This window comes from Mesoplodon bidens (genome assembly GCF_964165515.1).
Source record: "Mesoplodon bidens genome assembly, chromosome: 6".
NCBI classification, from domain to species: Eukaryota; Metazoa; Chordata; class Mammalia; order Artiodactyla; family Ziphiidae; genus Mesoplodon; species Mesoplodon bidens.
This window is the reverse complement of record NC_138162.1, coordinates 43,554,522-43,570,604: the sequence shown is the minus strand read 5'-3', so window position 1 is coordinate 43,570,604 and position 16,083 is coordinate 43,554,522. Positions and strand designations below refer to the sequence as shown.

Sequence of the window (16,083 nt, the reverse complement as noted above, 5' to 3'; positions counted from 1 at the left end):
AATTTCTCTATAAATAAAGAGGACTCACTCTTCTCTCACAGATAGACACGTAATTATTTTTTTAATGAACCAAATTCCTAGATTATGGATATGTATTGGTGTTTATTGTCTGTGCTAAAATGGGTATTACAGTCTGGAAAGGTAGTATATTGTAGTGGTGAACATCTTGATCTTTGAGTTCAGTTCCTAGGTAGTTGGGCAACTTTGGAAGATGTATTTGACTTTTCCAAAACTCACATTCTTTATTAATTAAATGAAGATAAATACTTAACTTCAAGCCTGGTTGTAAGGATTAAATTAAATAAAACAAAAATGTAAAGTACTAGACAAGAGTTTCTGGTTCAGTGAATGCCCCATAAATGTTATTGCTAGTACTATAATTAAGCAGACATTTTTAGAAATGTTAATCATGTAAACTTAGGCTTGAAGGAAAAAATAAACTACATTAGATTTTACAGGGGAGATTAAGATTATAGCATAGCATTCTCTGCTGAGACTCTTTATTTTAACTTCTTTTCTGCTTAGAATTTCCACACTTTCAGATACATTTATAGAAGGTGGAAGTTTACACCATCGGTTTATATTCGAGGTGCCAGGAAGGGTGTCACCGAGCTCCATTGGTGGAGTCTGCTGGTGGGGGAGCTCATACCTCAAGAGTAAGCACCATGGCAAGCCCTGGCTCCATGGTTTCTCCAGATTCAGCCAGATAAATCTATAAATACAAGAGAATGGGAGAGGAGTCAACAAAGCTTTATGTTTCTGCAGTTGCAATTGGAAAGTAGATGGATGAGTAGTGACTGACTTAAAGGCTGAAAATGCTGGTTACCAAGTTAGCAATGGGGAAAGACAAGAAGAAAGTTTGGTGTATATTGCAGAACTACTGCAAGGCTCAGGAAGTAAGAGAACAGGTAACACCAAACACAGGAGAGTGGTTGAAAGATTTTTGTTCCATACATCTCAGGTGTAAAAACTGGAAGTTTGTTCTATAAAGAGGATAAAACAAAGGCCAAGAGGAATTCCAGGTAGAGCTGAGGTTGTGAGAGCCATAGAGAGAATGATGGATTTACATACAACTGAGTTTTGACACAGGTATCCTCCAATTTTTGGAAGTTTTCTTTACACCACTTCGCTTTTCTGAAAGCAATCAGAAGAGGATTTTTGCTTATCCTAAAAAAGGTGAAAAGCAAAAATAGCATTCAGCATTTATTTTACATGGAGCTGTTTAGAGGAAGCGCACATCCCAAGCAGTGAGGGGGCACCACTAAGCTCTTTCCTGGGAACTACACTCAGCATCTCATCATCACGCCACCATAGCTTTGACTGTCTGTGAGAATCTGTGCTTTATCTTGATTTATTTTGTGCATCTGTTAGAAGGAGGTGTCCTGAGGTAATTACTTCTTTACTTTATGTCATTTCGTCAAAAAACTTTCATAGGAACGTTCTGTGTTCTGATAGCCAGGAAAACCTGTGTTTCCAGCCTTCTTCCTCTTCCAAACAGTACACTGGAAGAGAATTATCTGAATAATTTGATCAATCCCATCCCCCAAAGGATTTAGTGATACTGACACCAGGTGGTACCCATTATAGAGGCCAGTAATACTGCCCTAGTGATGCTGACAGTTAATAAATGTGCAATGCTTCTATTACCCCATTCTTAAAGATGAAAGAACAGGGACTTCCCTGGTGGTGGAGTGGTTAACACTCTGCGCTCCCAATGCAGGGGGCCTGGGTTCGATCCCTGGTCAGGGAACTAGATCCCACAGGCATGCCGCAACTAAGAGTTCACATGCCACAACTAAGGATCCAGTGACACCCAACTGAGGAGCCCACCTGCTGCAACTAAGACCCAGCGCAACCACATAAATAAATAAATAAAATAAAATCTACATTAAAAAAAAATTAGGGCTTCCCTGGTGGTGCAGTGGTTGAGTCCACCTGCCGATGCAGGGGACACAGATTCGTGCCCCGGTCCGGGAAGATCCCACATGCCACGGAGCGGCTGGGCCCGTGAGCCTGCACGTCCGGAGCCTGTGCTCTGCAACGGGAGAGGCCACAACAGTGAGAGGCCCGCATACCACAAAAAAAAAAAAAAAAAAAAAATTAAAGAACAGCCAAGGATCACCAACTGTTTGAGAAAAGCCTATAATATGAAAGACAAACACAAAACAGAGAGAAAGAAAAAAAATTGCAGAAACAAACGATATAGACAGAAGAAAAATTCATAAGAAATTATAATTAATATTTCATATATATTAGAGATCAGCAGAGATATTGCATCCATGAAACAAACACATGGTGTTAAAAAAATAGAAGACCATTCAGGAACAACAACAAAAAGCCTTGCAAAAACTAAAAGTATGACAGAAATAGAGCAAATAGACAAAAAGATGGAAAATAGGAGAGAAAAGATTGAAAATGATAGGCCACCCAGAAGGTCCAGCCTCCAAATAATAGGAGAGCTAAGTGGTGAGAGAAAACATTACATCATAGTTGAATTGGCATCATTTTTTTCCCCTTTCATAGTGGTACATATCACAGTGTTGTGTCCTATAATTAAAGCTGTCTTAAATTTGATAAAATATGATAACTATTACACACAATGGTTCAGTGTAGAGTTTATGTATTTATAGTAAACTTTATTGTACATTTAGACAACAAAACTTCATAGCAGATGGTAAGATATGAAGACAGAATAGTGTGAGTGTGGTATGGGCATGTGGGGAGAGCTGGCTTTCTGTGTGAACATGAGCCTAGTTCTCACCTTCCAGGGTGAGAGGTCAGTAGATAATGTTAAAACAGAAAAAACAAGAAGTAGCAATATAAGCATGATATTTAGTGATATAGAGATCAATACCCAAAAAAGTTAAAAGGGGTGAAATGAGTGCTTCTGGGAATAGGAAATAGTGCCACATGGGTACTGTTTTTCACATAGTAGTTTGAATATTTTTGTTTCTTTTTTTCCCCTGGGTTTGTAGTTGTTTTTATATTTTCTCAGTTTTATTGATATATAACTGACATACAGTACTGTATAAGTTTAAGGTGTATAGCATAATTATTTGACTTACATACATCATGAAATTATCACAATAGGTTTAATGAATATCCATCATCTTATATTGATACAAAATTAAAGAAATGGAAAAAAGTTTTCCCTGTGTTGTACATTATATCTCTAATAATTACTTATAACTGGAAGTCTGAACCTTTTGACTACCTTCATCTATATTCCTCTCCTTCCATCCCCCCAACCTCTGGTAGCAACAAATCTGATCTCTTTTTCTATGAGTTTGCTTGTTTGTTTGTTTGTTTTTGAAGTATAACTGACCTACAACACTCAGTTTCAGGTACACAGCATAGTGATTCAGTATTCTGTACATTTCAAAATGATCACCATGCTAAGCCTAGTTATGATATGTCACCGTACAAAGATATTACATAGTTATTGACTATATTCCCCGCTGTACATTTCATACCTGTGTGTATTTTGCAACTGGAAGTTTATATCTCTCAATCTCCCTCACTCATTTCTTTCCTCACCCCACCCCTCTCCCCTCTGGCAACTACCTGATTGATCTCTGTACCTGTAACTCTGTTTCTGTTTTGATATGTTTGTTAATTTGTTTTGGTTTTTAGATTCCACCTATAAGAGAAATTATATGGTATTATTCTTTCTCTATCTGCTTATTTCATTTAGCATAATATTCTCTAGGTCCATCCATGTTGTTGCAAATGGCAAGATTTCATTCTTTTTTATGGCTAATATTCCACTGAATATATACACCACATCTTCTTTATCTGTTCATCCACTGATGGGAACCTAGGTTGCTTCCATATCTTGGCTATTGTAAATAAGGCTGAAATGAACATGGGAGTGCAGGTATTTTTTCTGATTAGTGTTTTTGTTTTCTTTTGATAAATACCCAGGAGTGGAGTTGCTGGATAATATGTAGTTCTATTTTTAATTTTTTGAGGACTCTCCATACTGTTTTCCGTAATGACTGTATCAATTTGCATTCCCACCACCAGTGCATGAGGTTTCCCTTTTCTCCACATCCTTGCCAACACTTGTCATTTGTTGTCTTTTTGATAATAGCCATTTTGAAAGGTGTGAGGTGATATCTCAGGGTGTTTTGGTTTGCACCCTAATGATTAGTGATGTTGAGCCACTTTTCATGTGCCTGCTGGCTATCTGTATGTCTTCTTTGGAAAAATGTTTATTTAGATCCTCTGCCCATTTTTTAATTGATTTTTTTTAGTGTGGAGTTGAATGAGTTCTTTGTATACTTTGCATATTAACTCCTTATCAGATATATAGTTTGCAAATATTTATCCCGTTCAGTAGGCAGCCTTTTCATTTTGTTGATAGTTTCCTTTGCTGTGCAAAAGTTTTTTAAGTTGGTTGTAGTTACATTTGTTTATTTTTGCTTTTTCCCCACTTTTCTGAGGAGACGTATCCAAAACCCATTAATAAGACCAATGTCAAAGATTATACTGCTTATGCTTCCTTCTGGAAGTTTTATGGTTTCAGGTCCTACATTTCAGTATTTAATCCATTTTGAACTTATTTTTGTTCATGGCATGAGAAAGTAGTCCAGCTTTGATTCTTTTGCATATAGCTGTCCAGTTCTCTGAATATCATTTTTTGAAGTGGCTGTCTTTACTGCATTATATATTCTTGCCTCCTTTGTAGTAGATTAACTGCTCATATAAGTGTGGATTCATTCCTGGGCTCTCTATTCAGTTCCATTGATCTATGTTTCTGTTTTGGTGCCAGTACCATACTCTTTTGATTACTGTAACTTTGTAGTATAGTTTGAAATCAGGGGGCATGATACCTCCAGCTTTGTTCTTCTTTCTCAAGATTATTTTGGCTATTTGGGATCCTTTGTATTTCCATAAGGATTTTAGAATTATATGTTCTAGTTCTGTGAAAAAAACATTTGTATTTTGATAGGGATTGCACTGCATCTGTAGATTACCTTGGGTAGTATGGTCATTTTAGCAATATTAATTCTTCAAATTCATGAGCACCATACATCTTTCCATCTGTTGGTGGTACCTTCAATTTCTTTCATCAGTGTCTTATGGTTTTCCAAGTACAGGTTTTTTACCTCCTTAGTTAGATTTATTTTTAGGTATTTTATTATTTTGATGCAATTGTAAATGGAATTTTTTCTTAGTTTCTTTTTCTGATAGTTCATTGTTAATGTATAGAAATGCAACAGATTTCTGCATATTAATTTTGTATCCTGCAACTTTATCAGATTCATTGATGAGCTCTAGTAGTCTTTTGGTGGTATCTTTAGGATTTTCTACGTATAGTATCATGCATCTTCAAACAGTGACAGTTCTACTTCTTCTTTTTCAATTTGGATATATTTTATTTATTTTCCTTGTCTGACTGCTGTGGCTAGGGCTTCCAATACTATGTTGAATAAAAGTCGCGAGAGTGGGCATCATTCTGTTGTTCCTGATCTTAGAGGTAGTTTGAGTGTTTTATATAACAAGTTTTGTAGAATTATAGACTTTTTAAACTATGTGACTATGTATTTTGATTCAAAAATGCATATTCTGAAAAAGTCACCTAGATCATAACACTGGCTTCAAGGAGATTTAAAAAAAAATAAACCCATTTCTTATATCTTGCCATGGCATGCTTCTTACATTGGGAAGCTTAATTGTCATGGAAGTTGTCATCAGATATTAGAGCTAGAAAATTTTAGAGCTAGATCTTCTAATTGAACAGTGTAATTTTACAGAGAAGAAAACACATTGAGAGAGGAGAAATGACTCACCCAAAGTCACACAGTACATTCCAGATTTAGGGTCTAGGGTTCCTGACTCCTGACCCAGTGTTCATTCCGGTTAACTGCACTGCCTTTTGATCATTTGAATACACTTCATTGCCCTGTTCAACTCAGAGTATTAGGGGGCTGTTTGAAACCCCGTGAAATATATAACATTGCTCTCTACTGGATGCTGGCAGGAAGGAAGGGTTCTGAAGCAGTCACACCAGCCACTGAAAGCCAGATCTTATTGGGAAGTCCTCTATCAATGGTGGGAGTACCATGAGACATATACTGTATAAGTCTTGCTATAGTGTAGTTTCAGTAATAAATAATAATGGCTTTGTCAGTAAGGACTGCATTGTAAGAGAAGGATTTATGCATAGTATGGTGAAGATGATGGGTCATATACCACTAGGTGGGCAGATTAATTGCAGTTTAATGGCCGTTGAAGATGAATTGCCTTTTCTGACCTCTGGGTTCCTCCTGAGGGTTATAGTTCCATGGAACACAGCTGTTGGGGTGAATATAGTCCTAAGCAGTGTTTCTGATACCAAGGGAGGGGCTTGCTTGACTGGCAGGATGTGATGTATTCTGACACCCACCTTCATGTTAAAAATACTGTGATTAAAAGCAGTATAAACCTCTAAATGGTATAATAGTTTAATGAAGTGATAGCATTAATAAAGAAGGGCTGGCTTTTGAAATATCAAAGTATAAAAATGATGCTGTCCTGAAATATTAAGAAATGTTTATAAGCATCAGAATTTCATCCTATAACAAATACTTTCTCAGGGCTTTTCCAAAAAAGAACTTTTCATTGGAATAATGATCCATATAACTTTTTTCATCATATCATAGATAGGGTGACCAATTTTACCTATAATATTTAACTAGATTTATATAACTTTGAAACATTCTAATGCTGTTGTGGTTCAAGCTTCATGTCTTTGAAAAATGCTTTGAAACCAACTTCCACAGTTGGATTCTTTCAAAATGTAGGTCTGATTTTTAAACCTATATTTCAAAATCATAGTTTGTCTCTTTCAAAATCTAGTTCTGGTAGTGAGTTAGATTTATGAGTTATTTAATGCAAAAATGGATTTATGTAAAAATTGTAGATGCCTCCCACCCTTTTGTCCTTGACTATAAAAAATGGAAGAGAGGAAACTGAGGGAAAAGTAAGATGATCTACAGATAAAATGACTATTTATGTGCAAACAACTGGATTGATAACTGTAAAACAGAACAAGAGCTAGAAGACATAGCTCTATAAACTAGTGGGGTTTTAAAAAATAAAAGGTTACTCTGCAATGATATTTTTAAGAAATGTGCAAAATTTATTTTCAGATCTCAACACGTATCTTTTAGTTCACATCAAATCTGTAAAGCTCATCAATCTGGCACTTTTTCAGATCAACATAAATCAGTCTCAGAAAGTAAATAATTATTGAGTTTAAAGCAGAAAGAGTTTTCAACTTGTTGCTGTTATTTTGATAATGCATCTAACTATCTGTATATGTCTTCCTTTACTTTCCTTGCTGCACAGGTTTGCCATCAGCAAATTTGGCTGCACCTAACCTCACTGTGGAAGAGGGAAAGTCTATCACATTAACTTGTAGTGTTGCAGGCGATCCAGTTCCGAATTTATACTGGGATGTTGGTAATCTTGTTTCCAAGCATATGGTAAGGCTTGTGTTTGACTGTGCGTTCATAGAGATGAGAGTGTCTCAGAACTTGAGATTGTATTAACCTAGTGAAAATCACTTAATATTTTATAGGGCCACGTAGATTTACAATGAGTTTTTGCTGTGCATTTACTTTCTATCTATTCTTACTTAACAAAGACTAATGCAGGTTGCATTTTAGTTATTTATACCCCATAGATTGGAAAGTCTGTTGGTCTCTAGTAAGCTTTTTATGTCACTGTGAGCAAGGTGAGTGACTCCCCTTGTGGTCTTTTCCCTCGGAGGAAAGTAGGTAGGAATTCAAGGATTAAATCAACTTCACACATTAAATAATTGCAATCTAGAGAAATAGAATAGCTTCTGATTTACTCCTTTGCCTAAGCCCGATTAGGCTAGAAACTTTTTTCTAATGTTATAGATGATTTTCTGCAGTTAGGGGAAGAAACCCCAAATCTTGTTACTTTGGGTTCAGTCCTAACCAAGATTATTTTTGTCTGTTAATTCATTTGTAGAATGAAACAAGCCACACACAGGGCTCCTTAAGGATAACTAACATTTCATCTGATGACAGTGGAAAGCAAATCTCTTGTGTGGCAGAAAATCTTGTAGGAGAAGATCAAGATTCTGTCAACCTCACTGTACATTGTACGTAATCAGATTGGCATGTGTTTTTAATAGCAGATGATTGTGGATACACCTACATTTGTGGTTGGGCCACTCTGGGTGCTGCTTTAGTGCATTAAAAAAGTATATGCAGTGTTTTGTGTATCCTTAATTAAGAAATATTATCAGCCCCTTTCACTTGTCCTATTTCTTCTAATCTCTCTTGTTCATGCGTTATCTTTAAGCTTCTTTTTCGATTTTAAGCGTGTCCTCTTGTGCCTTCCCCTGTCTTGTCTTGATAGAACATATTTTGAGCTGGTTTTCCTCTTTTTGTTAATAAGTTGTAGTTTAAATTATGATAAACCAGTTTCTAAATTTTTTTTCTCTGTAAAAACAATATGAACCTTTAAAGTTGTGATACCTAAAGTACTGAGCTGGCTGTTCACAAACACCTAATTATACTGTTGATACAAAAAAAATACCCCATTTATTTGACATCAAGCTTCTGTGAGGAATTGGAGGAGTCCTACTTAAATGACTGAAAATTATTATTATCACGTGCAAAAAAACTTTTATAACTGTTTTAAATTTCTCTCTACTGAAGACATATGATATTAATGTTTCTTAAGCATATGTGCATTATTCTCCAGTATTATAAGCAATATAACCTATAACTTAACATTCCAGATTGTTGCATTCAGTGTGAACGGTGTACTTATTCAGTAAAAAATACATAATCTTCACATGAGTGGAAATTCTGAGCTGCCATGGTATAAAGTAACGAGGTTTTACTCTGTTTGGATTAGGATTTGGATGAGAAAAATACGAGTGTGCATGTGTGTAAGTATGAATATGCATTACACACATGTAGGCACAAGGTTTGATACACTGGTTAACATTCACTATAACACACATTCCGTATGTGATTGTTGGAGTGAATGATTGAAATCACCAACCTTTTGTCACTGTCAATACTACCTCGACGCCCAGAAGGTCCTGGACTCATAATTTCTCATCATTTTGACCCACATGGAAGCTTGAAGTCAATGTCATCCCCAAACACATGCAACCAGTTTCCAACTTTATGTCCTTAAGTCAACACCTCACATAAAGCTCATTTGAGCATGGTGACAGGAAAAAGTGAGGCCTAGGCATGGGCACCTGGGCTGGTAGGAGGAAGGTAAGTATTGTCCCTGCCCCATCGTGGTCCTTGTGTTTGTAACACAGACCTATAAGTAAGGGTACTCCAATTCAAATTTTTCTCAGTTTAGGTTAATATCTATGTAGTCTCCATGGTCTGGAGAATTGGCCTTGTCTATCAAAGTTTAGATAACAAGTAGAAGGAATAAGTGATAAAACATATTAGCAACTGAGACATCCTTTGCAGTGATCCCACTCAGAATGTATTTGTTAGCAGGCTATGATTTCCCCCGCTTCGTGTGATGAACGTAGACAACCAGGAAGCAGTGCATGAGGGGAAGGGCTACTGCATTAGGTATTAGGAGATCTGGATTCCTGTTCCAGATTTTCCTCACTCAGTAACCTTGACCAAGTCACTTAACCTTATTGCACTTGGGTTTCTTCATCTGAAAAATGATGCTATTAGGTCTCAAAGATCTCTTCCAGTCCTTGATTTTATAATTATCAAAGTCAGACCACATAAAAATAAACAATTATGAGGGATTTTAAATAGCTTCACTCAGGATAAGTACTCTGTTTAAAGATGCTACTTGATAATGTTTATTTCCCCTAAGAATAAGGTGCTTTATACTTCAGGTTAAAATAATCTCTAGTTTGTTTGTTCAGGCTTAGATAGGACCTCAGACATTTAAAGGATAAAAACTTTGATATCTCCAATTCCAGCAAAAATGGGCTGTACTGTAATGAAAAGTAGTGCTTTTAAAGAGAGTTTCCTATTGACCATCGGCGAAAAATATTATCAATTTATCAGACTTTATAATAGTCAATCAACATCGATAGCAACATTCATTGCATTGACCAGTTTTATTTGTTTTAGAAAAGTTATGCAAGATCAGGGCTTCAGGCAAGATTTGCAGTCATTTTTGTCGTTATTTGTATTATTAAATGAAGTTCTGTAAAAATAGTGGTCCTCAATGTTTTGGTGATTAATCTCCATAGTATCAAAGGCATATATATTAGAAACCAAAGTCAACTTCAAATGAACGCTTTCCACTGTCAGTAATCTCAGGGATCTGTTTGGAGTTGGTTCTCACACTGAATAGATGTGAAAATGACTACAATGCATGGGCTTTAAGCAGAGGAGGGAAAGGATTCTCTCTGAAGCTCTCTGTAGAAGTTAAATCAACCTTGATGATGATACAAAATATTGATGGATTCCAGAGTTGTGGGTCATATGTTTTCTTAAACCAAACAATGGTTGAATAAAAATCCCCTATTGATGACACAGAGATCTGGAGATGGGGAGAATTCTGAGCTTTCTGATGCTATTAACTCTCTCTTTTTCAATTTAGTTGCTCCAACTATCACATTTCTCGAATCTCCAACCTCAGACCACCACTGGTGCATTCCATTCACTGTGAAAGGCAACCCCAAACCAGCGCTTCAGTGGTTCTATAATGGGGCAATTTTGAATGAATCCAAATACATCTGTACTAAAATCCATGTTACCAATCACACGGAGTACCACGGCTGCCTCCAGCTGGATAATCCCACTCACATGAATAATGGGGACTACAAGTTAGTAGCCAAGAATGAGTATGGGAAGGATGAGAAACAGATTTCTGCTCACTTCATGGGCTGGCCTGGAATCGATGATGGTGAGTACCTGCTGTTTTTGCATCTGGGGAGAAGACAGGGTATATCACTCGATTACTGACAACATCATGCTAAAGCCAAGTCCAGGGGCAGGGATTCATACTCTTTCCATGGAGGTGATAGGGATGAATAACTTTGAACAATATACTGCTAAACACACATTATTTTTCTCTTGAGTGTTACATGAGATTTTGTATCACAATGGCAAAACCCAAACAAATTTGTGAGTGGGTGAACTGTATTTGGTTGGCTCATGAACTATTTAAGATATATTTTCTAGTCCCTTATCCATTTGGGACTCAGAATCCTGCTCTCTCATCCATGGATGAGGAACTAGTGTTGTGGAATGTTTTGCTTACCTGGGCTGACTGAGTTGTGGCATCCTTTGATGGGATCCTGAATTGTTTTTCTAGGAGTGGTAAAAGTTCCAATCTGACCAATGGTTTAGGTTGGGAAAAGGATGGCTGGCATCAGGAGTCCGGTACATGGTCAGCAGAAGAATTTCAGTGGGAGCCTCAGTAAAAGCAGGGATGATGTCATGCATTTACCTGCTCCAGTTGCTATTGCTCAGTGAAGTATTCTTACTTGCTTGATTGTGTTGCCCAAATACCTGGTACTATTGTAGAGATTGAGCCCTGTGTTTGGATACTGGGACCTGTACATGATTAGAATTCCTCACCATAACAGCCCCAAGTTAATCAAAGCCACACAAAAACAGCCTTGCAGAGGGGAAGGGAAAATAGAAACTTGGAGGCCCATGGGGTAGGGGCTGCTGGGGCAGCATGTACTAGTGTGGCTCGCAGGGCAGCCACATGGACAAAGGTGATGGCTGCAAGCCACCTTCACCAAACGATAATGCAATAATTCTCATTACACAATACATCTTCCTGTTATCCTGGTATTTATTCAACAGCTTTTTAAAATTTATTTATTTTGATTTTAAACTCTTTTTTTTTACATCTTTATTGGAGTATAATTGCTTTACAATGGTGTGTTAGTTTCTGCTTTATAACAAAGTGAATCAGTTATACATATACATATGTTCCCATATCTCTTCCCTCTTGCGTCTCCCTCCCTCCCACCCTCCCTATCCCACCCCTCTAGGTGGTCACAAAGCACCGAGTTCATCTCCCTGTGCTATGTGGCTGCTTCCCACTAGCTATCTATTTTACGTTTGTAATGTATATATGTCCATGACACTCTCTCACTTTGTCACAGCTTACCCTTCCCCCTCCCCATATCCTCAAGTCCATTCTCTAGTAGGTCTGTGTCTTTATTCCTGTCTTACCCCTAGGTTCTTCATGACATTTTTTCCCTTAGATTCCATATATATGTGTTAGCATACGACATTTGTCTTTCTCTTTCTGACTTACTTCACTCTGTATGACAGACTCTAGGTCCATCCACCTCACTACAAATAACTCAGTTTCGTTTCTTTTTATGGCTGAGTAATATTCCATTGTATATATGTGCCACATCTTCTTTATCCATTCATCCGATGATGGACACTTAGGTTGTTTCTATCTCCTGGCTATTGTAAATAGAGCTGCAATGAACGTTGTGTTACATGACTCTTTCTGAATTATGGTTTTCTCAGGGTGTATGCCCAGTAGTGGGATTGCTGGGTCATATGGTAGTTCTATTTGTAGTTTTTTAAGGAACCTCCATACTGTTCTCCATAGTGGCTGTACCAATTCACATTCCCACCAGCAGTACAAGAGTGTTCCCTTTTCTCCACACCCTCTCCAGCATTTATTGTTTCTAGATTTTTTGATGATGGCCATTCTGACTGGTGTGAGATGATATCTCATTGTAGTTTTGATTTGCATTTCTCTAATGATTAATGATGTTGAGCATTCTTTCTTGTGTTTGTTGCCAGTCTGTATATCTTCTGTGGAGAAATGTCTATTTAGGTCTTCTGCCCATTGTTGGATTGGGTTGTTTGTTTTTTTGTTATTGAGCTGCATGAGCTGCTTGTAAATTTTGAAGATCAATCTTTTGCCAGTTGCTTCATTTGCAAATATTTCTCCCATTCTGAGGGTTGTCTTTTGGTCTTGTTTATGGTTTCCTTTGCTGTGCAAAAGCTTTGAAGTTTCATTAGGTCCCATGTGTTTATTTTTGTTTTTATTTCCATTCCTCTGGGAGGTGGGTCAAAAAGGATCTTGCTGTGATTTATGTCATAGAGTGTTCTACCTATGTTTTCCTCTAAGAGTTTGATAGTTTCTGGCCTTACATTTAGGTCTTTAATCCATTTTGAGCTTATTTTTGTGTATGGTGTTAAGGAGTGTTCTAATCTCATACTTTTACATGTACCTGTCCAGTTTTCCCAGCACCACTTATTGAAGAGGCTGTCCTTTTTCTATTGTACATTCCTGCCTCCTTTATCACAGATAAGGTGACCATATATGTGTGGGTTTATCTCTGGGCTTTCTATCCTGTTCCACTGATCTATATTTCTGTTTTTGTGCCAGTACCATACTGTCTTGATTACTGTAGCTTTGTAGTGTAGTCTGAAGTCAGGGAGCCTGATTCCTCCAGCTCCGTTTTTCATTCTCAAGATTGCATTGGGTATTTGGGGTCTTTTGTGTTTCCACACAAATTGTGAAATTTTTTGTTCTAGTTCTGTGAAAAATGCCAGTGGTAGTTTGATAGGGATTGCATTGAATCTGTAGATTGCTTTGGGTAGTAGAGTCATTTTCACAAAGTTGATTCTTCCAATTTCAGAACATGGTATATCTCTCCATCTATTTGTATCATCTTTAATTTCTTTCATCAGTGTCTTATAATTTTCTGCATACAGGTCTTTTGTCTCCTTAGGTAGGTTTATTCCTAGGTATTTTATTCTTTTTGTTGCAGTGGTCAATAGGAGAGTTTTCTTGATTTCACTTTCAGATTTTTCATCATTAGTGTATAGGAATGCCAGAGATTTCTGTGCATTAATTTTGTATCCTGCTATTTTACAAAATTCATTGATTAGCTCTAGTAGATTTCTGGTAGCATCTTTAGGATTCTCTATGTATAGTATCATGTCATCTGCAAACAGCGACAGCTTTACTTCTTCTTTTCCGATCTGGATTCCTTTTATTTCCTTTTATCTCTGATTGCTTTGGCTAAAACATCCAAAATTATGTTGAATAAGAATGGTGAGAGTGGGCAACCTTGTCTTGTTCCTGATCTTAGTGGAAATGTTTTCCATTTTTCACCATTGAGGAAGATGTTGGCTGTGGCTTTGTCATACATGGCCTGTATTATGTTGAGGAAAGTTCCCTCTATGCCTACTTTCTGCAGGGTTTTTATCATAAATCGGTGTTGAATTTTGTCGAAAGCTTGTTCTGCATCTGTTGAGATGACCATATGGTTTTTCTCCTTCAGTTTGTTAATATGGTGTATCACATTGATGGATTTGCATATATTGAAGAATCCTTGCATTCCTGGAATAAACCCCACTTGATCATGGTGTATGATCCTCTTAATGTGCTGTTGGATTCTGTCTGCTAGTATTTTGTTGAGGATTTTTGCATCTATGTTCATCAGTGATATTGGCCTGTAGTTTTCTTTCTTTGTGACATCCTTGTCTGGTTTTGGTATCAGGGTGATGGTGGCCTCGTAGAATGAGTTTGGGAGTGTTCCTCCCTCTGCTATATTTTGGGAGAGTTTGAGAAGGATAGATGTTAACTCTTCTCTAAATGTTTGATAGAATTCGCCTGTGAAGCCATCTGATCCTGGGCTTTTGTTTGTTGGAAGATTTTTAATCACAGTTTCAATTTCAGTGCTTGTGATCGGTCTTTTCATATTTTCTGTTTCTTCCTGATTCAGTTTTGGCAGGTTATGCATTTCTACGAATTTGTCCATTTCTTCCAGGTTGTCCATTTTATTGGCATAGAGTTGCTTGTAGTAATCTCTCATGATCTTTTGTATTTCTGCAGTGTCAGTTGTTACTTCTCCTTTTTCATTTTTAATTCTATTGATTTGAGTCTTCTCCCTTTTTTTCTTGATGAGTCTGGCTAATGGTTTATCAATTTTGTTTATCTTCTCAAAGAACCAGCTTTTAGTTTTATTGATCTTTGCTACCGTTTCCTTCATTTCTTTTTCATTTATTTCTGATCTGATCTTTATGATTTCTTTCCTTCTGCTAACTTTGGGGTTTTTTTGTTCTTCTTTCTCTAATTGCTTTAGGTGCAAGGTTAGGTCGTTTATTCGAGATGTTCCCTGTTTCTTAAGGTAGGATTGTATTGCTATAAACTTCCCTCTTAGAACTGCTTTTGCTGCATCCCATAGGTTTTGGTTCATTGTGTCTCCATTGTCATTTGTTTCTAGGTATTTTTTGATTTCCTCTTTGATTTCTTCAGTGATCACTTCATTATTCAGTAGTGTATTGTTTAGCCTCCATGTGTTTGTATTTTTTACAGATCTTTTCCTGTAATTGATATGTAGTCTCATAGCGTTGTTGTCAAAAAAGACACTTGATACAATTTCAATTTTCTTAAAATTACCAAAGCTTGATTTCTGATCCAAGATATGATCTATCCTGGAGAATGTTCCATGAGCACTTGAGAAAAATGTGTATTCTGTTGTTTTGGGATGGAATGTCCTATAAATATCAGTTAAGTCCATCTTGTTTAATGTATCATTTGAAGCTTGTGTTTCCTTATTTATTTTCATTTTGGATGATCTGTCCATTGGTGAAAATGGGGTGTTAAAGTCCCCTACTATGAATGTGTTACTGTCGATTTCCCCTTTTATGGCTGTTAGTATTTGCCTTATGTATTGAGGTGCTCCTATGTTTGGTGCATAAATATTTACAATTGTTATATCTTCTTCTTGGATCAATCCCTTGATCATTATGTAGTGCCCTTCTTTGTCTCTTCTAATAGTCTTTATTTTAAAGTCTATTTTGTCTGATATGAGCATTGCTACTGCAGCTTTCTTTTGGTTTCCATTTGCATGGAATATCTTTTTCCATCCCCTTACTTTCAATCTATATGTGTGTCTACGTCTGAAGTGGGTCTCTTGTAGACAGCATATATATGGGTCTTGTTTTTGTATCCATTCAGCCAATTTGTGTCTTTTGGTGGAAGAATTTAGTCCATTTACATTTAAGGTCATTATCGATATGTTTTTTCCTATTCCCATTTTCTTAATTTTTTTGGGTTTGTTATTTTATATCTTTTCCTTCTCTTGTGTTTCTTGCCTAGAGAAGATCCTTTAGC

The 16,083-nt window shown here is 36.8% G+C and overlaps 1 protein-coding gene across 4 annotated transcripts in view; it reads left to right on the top strand.

The window, feature by feature from the left end:
- NTRK2 (neurotrophic receptor tyrosine kinase 2) overlaps positions 1–16,083 on the top strand; it is a gene marked incomplete at both ends in the record, with an annotated part of 387,120 nt that overhangs the window by 61,043 nt on the left and 309,994 nt on the right. For all 4 annotated transcript variants that reach the window (XM_081236432.1, XM_081236431.1, XM_081236430.1 and 1 more), the window contains 3 exons: positions 7,336–7,472; positions 7,987–8,119; positions 10,570–10,875. In XM_081236432.1, coding sequence (XP_081092558.1) covers positions 7,336–7,472; positions 7,987–8,119; positions 10,570–10,875 — 576 coding nt within the window. The remainder of the gene's footprint in view (positions 1–7,335; positions 7,473–7,986; positions 8,120–10,569; positions 10,876–16,083) is intronic.